Source organism: Cyclopterus lumpus, chromosome 21, assembly GCF_009769545.1.
Source record: "Cyclopterus lumpus isolate fCycLum1 chromosome 21, fCycLum1.pri, whole genome shotgun sequence".
Taxonomy (NCBI): Eukaryota; Metazoa; Chordata; class Actinopteri; order Perciformes; family Cyclopteridae; genus Cyclopterus; species Cyclopterus lumpus.
In genome coordinates, this window is record NC_046986.1 from 3,934,635 (window position 1) to 3,943,932 (window position 9,298).

At 39.9% G+C, this 9,298-nt stretch overlaps 2 protein-coding genes across 2 annotated transcripts; both read left to right on the forward strand.

The window, feature by feature from the left end:
• Window positions 1–558: 558 nt before the first annotated feature.
• Window positions 559–1,731, forward strand: LOC117750457 (trace amine-associated receptor 13c-like). The gene is made up of 2 exons (XM_034561691.1): window positions 559–731; window positions 915–1,731. The coding sequence occupies exons 1-2, from the start codon at window positions 559–561 to the stop codon at window positions 1,729–1,731; spliced, it is 990 nt and encodes a 329-aa protein (XP_034417582.1).
• A 5,417-nt stretch (window positions 1,732–7,148) lies between these two features.
• Window positions 7,149–8,545, forward strand: LOC117750498 (trace amine-associated receptor 13c-like). The gene is given in 4 exon segments (XM_034561739.1): window positions 7,149–7,365; window positions 7,557–7,850; window positions 7,852–8,132; window positions 8,538–8,545. Coding segments are annotated over 4 exon segments (756 nt in total). The 5' UTR covers window positions 7,149–7,192.
• Window positions 8,546–9,298: the final 753 nt, after the last annotated feature.

The following is a 9,298-nucleotide window of genomic DNA, read 5'->3' on the forward strand; positions in this document are numbered from 1 at the left end:
CAATTCTTTGTGTTCAACTTTTGTTGAACACCAGCCGACTGGAGATCAGAAACATATGAAGGGGTTGCATGACTCGTGATCAGAGCACTATTGAGGGAATCAGTGACAACTGCAAGGGCTTGTGTTAAACGACACATGAAAGAACTCAGAACCTAGCTAGTTAAACCTCTTCATTGCAAAACGTTGGAAAATATGCATACATCTCTTGATTATGCAGGTTCATGGCATAATAGTAACCAGAAGCTGTACTCTCCCTTCTTGTCCTGTACACAATTGTCCTAAAAACGCAACTTTGACTGCAATGTGATGTGCCTTGCTGTTCCCCATTGCAAAGCATGATGGAAATTGTAATTGTTTTGAACAAATAGGAAATAAGAGGGGGAGGTGAAATACAGGGGGAAGCCCAATGAAAATAGATGAAACAGTCAGGTGGAAGTTCAGTCACTCCCACTTAGAGAAAGTTGTCACAAGAGTAAAAGAAGGAGGCATGTAAAGAAAGAAAAGAGACCAATCAGTTGTCTGACGAGCTCAGCATCATCTCGTCTCCTCTTCCTGAGAATGAAAACCCTTGAAGAAGTCGAACTTTGCTTTCCACAACTCCTTAACTCCTCCTGCAGGAAGCCCATGCGTCCTCACGCTCTATCAATGCTCACTTACATTTTACTGTCCTCCATCTCTCTGCTCACTGTGACTCTCAACCTGCTGGTCATCATCTCCATCTCACACTTCAAGTATTCAAATGTTTTAACAATTTATAAAACTGGTAGCTGTACAGAAATACATAGTTATTGGAATAGAAGAAATCTAAATATTAGATATCAGACTTTGAAGGAATTATGTTTTAAAGTTTCAGTCATTGCTTTTATTTGACGCTGCCAATAATGATAAGAATGTTGTTTTCTTATCTTTTACAGGCAGCTCCACACACCCACCAACCTCCTCCTCCGCTCTCTGGCTGTCTCAGATTTCTTCGTGGGCTTCCTCATGTTCTTTCATATGGTGTTCATAGACGGCTGCTGGTTCCTCGGTGACCTCATGTGTACTTTGTACAATGTTCTGAGCTATATTATTACCTCTGCTTCATTAGGAACCATGGTTCTCATATCAGTTGACCGATATATGGCTATTTGTGATCCTCTACATTATTCCAACAAAGTCACACAAAAAAGAGTTCAAGTCTGTGTTTGTCTGTGTTGGATATTTTCTATTTTCCTTAACAGTCTGCTGCTGAAGAATAACCTGGAACAACCAGGCAGGTATAATTCCTGTTTAGGAGAGTGTGTTGTTGTCATTAACTACATTGCTGGACTTGCAGGTATTTTTTTGTCTTTCATTGGTCCTGTCACTGTCATCATAGTTCTGTATATGAGAGTTTTTGTGGTGGCTGTGTCTCAGGCTCGTGCCATGCGCTCTCAGATTGCATCTTTACATCTCAAGTGTTCAGTGAGTGTAACTGCTAAAAAATCTGAAATTAAAGCAGCCAGAACTCTTGGTGTTGTTATTGTTGTGTTTCTATTGTGCCTCTGCCCATATGTTTGTGTTTCACTCACAGGCCAGGACAGCTTCTTTAATGTCTCATCTGCTGCCTTTGTAATTTGTCTGTTCTATTTCAACTCCTGTCTTAACCCTGTGATCTATGCCTTTTTTTACCCCTGGTTTAGAAAAGCTATCAAGCTCATTGTTACTCTTAAGATACTGCAGCCTGGCTCATGTCAGACCAACATGCTGTAGAGAGACACTGCATGGTGGCTGAAATTAAATGAAAGAAAAATGTACTTGTTCACGGTGGTGAGATGAAAAGGTATTGGTACAGTTTGTATGAACAGTTTTACATGCAGATTATATGTGTGTCTAAGTAAAGCAACTTAGAAAACTACTGTATCTATTCTTGAAATCTGTTTCCTGACTCCTGTGTACAAATAAGTTGAAGGACCCTTGGACTAATATAGAAATGCTGTTTTAATTGGACAAACTTTTTCAACATGTTCAGGTAGTTGTGAAGCTTTGATCAATACTTGTACTTACTTCTGCTCAGTTTGGTTTGCCACAGTGTGAGGTGGATTAAAACATGTTCTTTCTTATGAAAGTTTACAAAATCACTCCAATGTATCTTGACTGAAAATAACACACTATATATTTATCATTTGTTATCTACTGCTGTTAGAGGACAACCAAAATGTAGAGATTAAGCCATACTCAGACTGTTCTTTTGAGGATCCCAAACACAGAAATGAACTAAATATAGAACCCTGACATCTAAATGCACAGAGATAGTATGCAGCAAACACATCACTAGTTCCATATTAATTAAAGTTTACAAGATGACTCAGTCAAACTTGGAACAATGTAAAGATTGAAGTGGCTGACTATCAGGTATGTTATGTAAAAGAAACAAGTGTAATGGTGTTTGTTTGGTTTATCTGTTAAGTATGACAGGTCTCAATGCGAGTACGAAATCTGCAGGTAAAAAACCTGCTTTACAGGGTTGAAAGACACAATTTTCAGAGAGGGGCACCTCAACAGTTAATCCAGAAGAAAATAAGCTGTTGATGTTTTGTGCACCGGATGATGGCACATGCATTAAAATGGTGGCCTGCAAGTGTTTTATGTTAACCAAACCATAGTAATGTTTACTGAAACTTTAAGTTTTAAAATCCTTACAAATTCTGAAATTAGGAGCGCACATGAAAAGACTGATTGCCTTTAGGACTTATGCATTCTAAGAATAAAGACTAGTATCCTGGTAATGTGATTTAAATGTGAAATGTAGATAATGTTATACAATACTCTCTCACACTGCCTCTCTCGCTCTCCCCCTCCCTCTGTCACAGACGCGCACAGATACAATAGTTCCATCTCTCTTTCCTGTCAACATTCATATCTGCCAATATCTTTATTTAATTTGCAGTTTTGGTCATGTTTCCTTTCAACTGATGACCAATATCCGTCACATTTGCGTTTAAGTTTCGTGATTCGCCACAAAAATCTATTCATGTATTTTATTTCCTTACACAAAAAAACTTGTCAGCTCAGAGCTTATTAACACTGTGTTTAAACACAGAAATATACACAGATCCAAAAACTGAGCTCCCAAAGGAGTTTTGGGGCCATGCCCTAACCCTTCCAAAAAAAAAAAATTTCCCTGACCTAAATATGTTTAAAGAGCAAAATATTGTGTTATGTGCGCAGCTGCAGGTAACTGGACCCAAACGCCGTCAACACTTGAAAAGGCAACTTTATTGCTCAACAGGATTCAAAAACAAACGAAACAGGCTCACACACATGATCTTCAATGATCTAGACAAGACGAACCGACCAAGGGGAATGACATGAACAGGACTTAAATACAGAGGGCTGGTGCAGGTGATTAGACACAGGAGGAAACAATCAGGGACAGGGCAGACAATCACAGGGACAGGAAGTGCAGAGAAACAGAGGACACAAGGACTTCAAAATAAAACAGGAAACACGACACAACACTACAGATCCTGACATATTGTCTAACAAAGAGTTTTAAAACTATGTCAGTGGGCATTAGTATGAATGATTTTTCAAGCTGTAATACATGATCATTAAGTTAAATGTTCCATTGAATGATCTAAACTTTAATCTTAAAATAATCACTCTTATAATATTCACTAAGTTTCTATTTCCCTGTGACATGTCTCTCTTACTAAAATGATATACGCCTTTTGACAGAATTATATAAATGTCTCACAGTACATGAACCTTACATTTTCTTTGTTTTCAATGGCATATTCAACCAATAACACAATGTTATTACACTATATTTATGCTAGGTGTTTGTTTTGTTAAATTGAGCTTACAATGTCGACTGTATAACTCAATAAACATGTAACATAACATATATATTCATGTAGTAATCACAGGGTTAATCCTAAAAAAACATCTGTTACATGTGTTGTTGCTGCGCTCTCTGTCTCTCTCTCTTTGGCTCCACCCCAGGATCCATACAGGTGACGCCCATTGCCTGCAGATGGGCTACCAGCTGAGGGCAATTGGCTGATTGGAGCTGCTGGGGTATAAGAAGTTTGGGAAGCCGGCCAGACGACCCCGTGGGCCCAGAGACGACTACAACTTGTGTGTCGGCGCTGTTGTTGTATAGTTCAATCTCTTGTATATATTGCTATTGCCATATCCACTGATGCGGAGTATTGTCGCTTCCTCACTTTGAGGAAGTAGTTCTTGTTTTGCCTTTGATTAATAAATCACGTTTTTGTTTATCCCTTTGTTGCCTGTGGGTAGTGATGGCGAGATGAAGCTTCCTGAAGCTTTCCATCCAATTGGTTCACTCATGGGCCGAAGCTTCATGATGCTTCATTTGCTCTACTGCGCCATCAAGTGGACAATAAATGTAAAACAGGCAGAGTGATTATAACGACACCATGACTTGGGTGTGTGTGAAGCTTTGAATTGAATAAATGAACGATTGATGTTTGTGATGCCAATACATGAATTATGAACTTATTAATATGGTTCTGTCTTTATAATACAATGGTGGGGTCAAAAGGGAAAGTGGAAACAAATTGGGGAGACTGTGCTTATGTTACTAGGGACAACATTTTCTTCATTTTTATTTAAAAATAGCAACATGTCCACATTGCTGGGCTTATGAAAATACCCTTTCACAGGGCACAGATGAAGCTGGGTTAGAGAGAATATTTTACGATGGTTATTATTACTATGTGCATACCTTATTAAGAGAGATCAGCTCAAAATGTTCCCAGACAGGGGAACATCTCGTCTTTCTTGCTGGTTCCATCGCAAAAAAAGAAGCATGAATACTTTGCAAACAAATGCGCAATAAAGTCCCAAGTCCACACAATGTGATCGGGGAATCCGTTGCGTTTCGCTGCCCCTTTTTATTTCGAATCGCGCACCAAATACGAACCATCTTCTAAATCGGTCACGTGGTTCGGCTGGCTCGCGAGGCTTCGAACGTCATCAACACAAGCCTCAATACGCGCTTCACAAAAATCTTCCTGGATTACTCAACACACGCTTCGGAGCCTCGACACGAAAGAACACATCACTACCTGTGGGTTATTGTCCGTCGGGTAACGCTACACTTATTGTTGCTCCCCGCCTCCCCTAGACTTCAGTCGGGGAATGTAACCCCATCTCAAGCCTGATCTATTCATAAAAAAATCCTAGATCCTCGGTTTGCCTCCCTTCACAGGTTACTGGTAGGTTTTAGAATACATTTTAGGATTAAACCTTTCAAGCAATTACCAGTTCAGCTTCCAGTTACATTGCTGAACTGCTGCCGACTATGAGCAGAGCACGGCCTATACAAAGGAACTGGATGCTGACATGAATAAACATAACAAATAACACCGTAACTAATCCACATAGTAAAAAAACGTTCAAAACAGGCTAATATGTGAACAAGTGTTCAAGCATGACTACGGCCATGTGGTGTCGTTCTGGTCAGTCATTTAGTATAATAACCACAGTGACTTGAAGACTCCTGATTTCAAGACAGTGAGTTGTGTAGCATAAACTGAAAAGTAATCTGACAACTTTGTAAATCCTGCAGTGTGAATTTGGTTGAACTCCAAGTAGACCTATCTGCATCAATATTAGATGGTCAGAGCCACTGACGTAGTATAAAGAGTGAGACAGTATTTGTAGGTTGGGTGGGAGCTGAGATTAGAATGGTTCAACAAACACTGGCCTTTAACTAAGGAGACTGCTGACTGTTTTGTATGAAACTAAATCAACTGTAGCGTCACAGGTTGTCCCTAGGGCACCGGCACCTCAGATAGCTCCATTAAATCAAAAACACCAAAAAAGGTCCATCCATAAACTCAAAGCGTCCCGGAGGAGAAAAGGGTTCCTTTAACCAAATCAAAACAAAAATACTACATCTCAAAGTTCCAGTTACAAGATCCTCTTCGTAGTAACTCTTTTACTTTCCTGCCACAGAGGCGTCCACTCTTAGCCCGCTCATCCAGCTCCTTTCTCCCATTTGTGCTCTCCCATCTGCCACTTATCCATAAATATATGTGATGATAAAGTCTTGGCAGAGTCTACTTTGTAATCGAGGGGCGTCTGCCCTGAGCAGCACCAAGCTAAATACCCCTTGGAGTCCAGACATTGCTGGTGGCTGATAAGGCGGATGAATCTGGAAGACTGGGCAGAGATGGGGAGGTGGAGGGGTGCATGACAGCAAAATGAACGTACTAAAGGAAGAGAGACAAACATATATTGAAGAGAGACAGCAGCAGCATGATACGCTAAAGATGTGAGTGTTTTGTTAATGGGTAGAGGACACCAGCTGATCTAAACAGCAGATATCATGATTGACACCCCTGAACAATGACAGCAAGGACATTATGACTGAGCATGTGTGATAAGTGAATGGCAGATGTACGAGTAATAAACTATGGGCTTAGACATACAAGAGTATAGTCTTCCAGGCCTGAATTTACGCTGGACCTTTATTAGAGGGGTATCTCGTCAAAGAGCCTCATAGATAGACGCATCGCTGACCTAGCATCGGTCTTTGAAAAGTTGAAATAGAGAATGTGTTGGAGGGAGAGAATGGGACATGTAGGAGTCTAATAAAAGAGCTAATTGGCTGATTAACAAGAGATGAAACGATAACGTCGAGCATAAGACGTTCAACATCCACCTTGCTGGCCTGAAGGTGCAGAGACAACCTTGCAGAGGTGGCCAACTGGAGATCAGAAACATATGAAGGGGTTTTGAGACTAGTAATCAGAGACAACAACTATTGAGGGAATCAGTGACAAGTGCAAGGGCTTGAGTTCAACGACACGTGAAAAAATTCACTCATTAAACCTCTTCATTGCAAAAATATTCATACATCTATAGCTTATCCAAGTGCATGGCATAATAGTAAGGAGAAGCTGTACTCTCCTTTCTTCTTGTCCCGGACATGACTGTGCTAAAAATGCAAATTTTGCAACTCAATTGCAGAGAAGGATGGAAATTGTAATTGTTTTGTAACAATAGGAAATAAGAGAGGGAGGTGAAATACAGGGGGAAGCCTAATGAAAATAGATGAAACAGTCAGGTGGAAGTTTAGTCACTCCCACTAAGAGAAAGTTGTCACCAGAGTAAAAGAAGGAGGCATGTAAAGAAAGAAAAGAGACCAATCAGTTGTCTGACGAGCTCAGCATCATCTCGTCTCCTCTTCCTGAGAATGAAAACCCTTGAAGAAGTCGAACTTTGCTTTCCACAACTCCTCAACTCCTCCTGCAGGAAGCCCATGCGTCCTCACGCTCTATCAATGCTCACTTACATTTTACTGTCCTCCATCTCTGTGCTCACTGTGACTCTCAACCTACTGGTCATCATCTCGATCTCCCACTTCAGGTATTCATATGTTTCATCAATAAATAAAACTAGTAGCTGTAAATATAAAAATAGTTAATGGAACAAAACAGAACTCAATTACCGAACTGTTAAGGAAATGTGTATTTTTTCTTTCAGTCATTGCTTTTAACTCTTTTAAAACAATGGACGCTATCAATAATGATCGGCATGTTGTTCTCTTATCTCTCCAGGCAGCTCCACACACCCACCAACCTCCTCCTCCTCTCTCTGGCTGTCTCAGATTTCTTCGTGGGCTTCCTTATGTTCTTTCATATAGTGCTCATAGACGGCTGCTGGTTAATCGGTGACCTCATGTGTACTTTGTACAATGTTCTGAGTTATATTATTACCTCTGCTTCAGTAGGAACCATGGTTCTCATAGCAGTTGACCGATATATGGCTATTTGTGAGCCTCTACATTATCCCTACAAAGTCACACAAAAAAGAGTTCAAGTCTGTGTTTGTATGTGTTGGATATGTTCTGCTTTACTTCAGTCTGCTGTTGAAGGATAACCTGGAACCACCAGGCAGGTATAATTCCTGCTTAGGAGAGTGTGTTGTTGTGATTAACAACATTGCTGGACTTGCAGATCTTTTTTTGTCCTTTATTGGTCCTGTCACTGTCATCATAGTTCTGTATATGAGAGTTTTTGTGGTGGCTGTGTCTCAGGCTCGTGCCATGCGCTCTCAGATTGCATCATTCCCTCTCAAGTGTTCAGTCAGTGTAACTGCTAAAAAATCTGAAATGAAAGCAGCCAGAACTCTTGGTGTTGTTATTGTTGTGTTTCTATTGTGCATCTGTCCATATTTTAGTGTTGTACTCACAGTCCAGGACACTATACTTAATACCTCATCTGTTGCCTTTGTTACATGTCTGTTCTATTTCAACTCCTGTCTTAACCCTGTGATCTATGCCTTTTTTTACCCCTGGTTTAGAAAATCTATCAAGTTCATTGTCACATTTAAGATACTGCAGCCTGGCTCATGTCAGACCAACATGATGTAGAGAGACACTGCATGGTGGCTGAAATTAAACAGAAAAATGTACTTTGTCATGTGGGTGAGAATTAAATACCAGGTGTAAAGGTCTTGGTACAGTGACCTTTGTGTAAAAACTTTGACATGCAGGTCTTAAATGTGTCTTTACATTGTGTGCTGTTTCAATGCTACAGTGTCATAGAAAGACAACAACTCCAGCTACTCTAGAAAGATGGTTGCCTGACTCCTTTCAAGGGGGCCTTTCAAAGATTTTTTCAGATCTTTCAGGTAGTTTGGAAACTGTTCAGCACCTGTACTTACTTCTTATTTTGTTTAGACCACGCAGTGTGAGGGGGATTCAAATATGTCTAACGAAAGTTTACGAAATCACTACAATCCACAGTAAATATTTTTAGATATCATTTTTTATGTCCTGCTGTTGGAGGACAACAACAATTTAGCCATATCCTGTTTGTTTTTCGGGGGATCCTAAACTAAATACAGAACCCTGACATCTAAATGCACAGAGCAGCGGACACATCACAAGTTTAATATTAAAGATGATACAGCCAAACATAGAACAATGTAAAGATTGAAGTGGGTGACTTTCGGGTATTTTATGGAAAGGAAGGAGTGTAATAGTGTTTGTTTCATCCCTTACATATGACAAGTAACCGGCAGGTTAAAAAAAAAAAAAAAAAATGCTTCACAGGCTTGAAAGACAGAAGTGGCTGACGTGCAGGTATATAATTGAAAAGAGCAGATATAATGGTATTTTTGTTTCGTTCATCTGTTAATTGATAGGTATGGTAGGTCTCAATTTGAGTATTTAATCGGCAAGTACAAAAGAAAACCTGCTTTACAGGTTTGAAAGAAACATTTTTCAATGAGGGACAAGAAAATAAGCTTTAGATGTTTTGGGCACCTGATGATAGCACATGCATTCAAATTGTGG

Bases quoted from the DNA above. Each gene is read 5' to 3' on its own strand.
- LOC117750457 (XM_034561691.1), top strand. From the start codon at position 559: ATGAAAACCCTTGAAGAAGTCGAACTTTGCTTTCCACAACTCCTTAAC. The intron at 732-914 runs GTATTCAAATGT...TATCTTTTACAG, and splicing joins ATCTCCATCTCACACTTCAA to GCAGCTCCACACACCCACCA.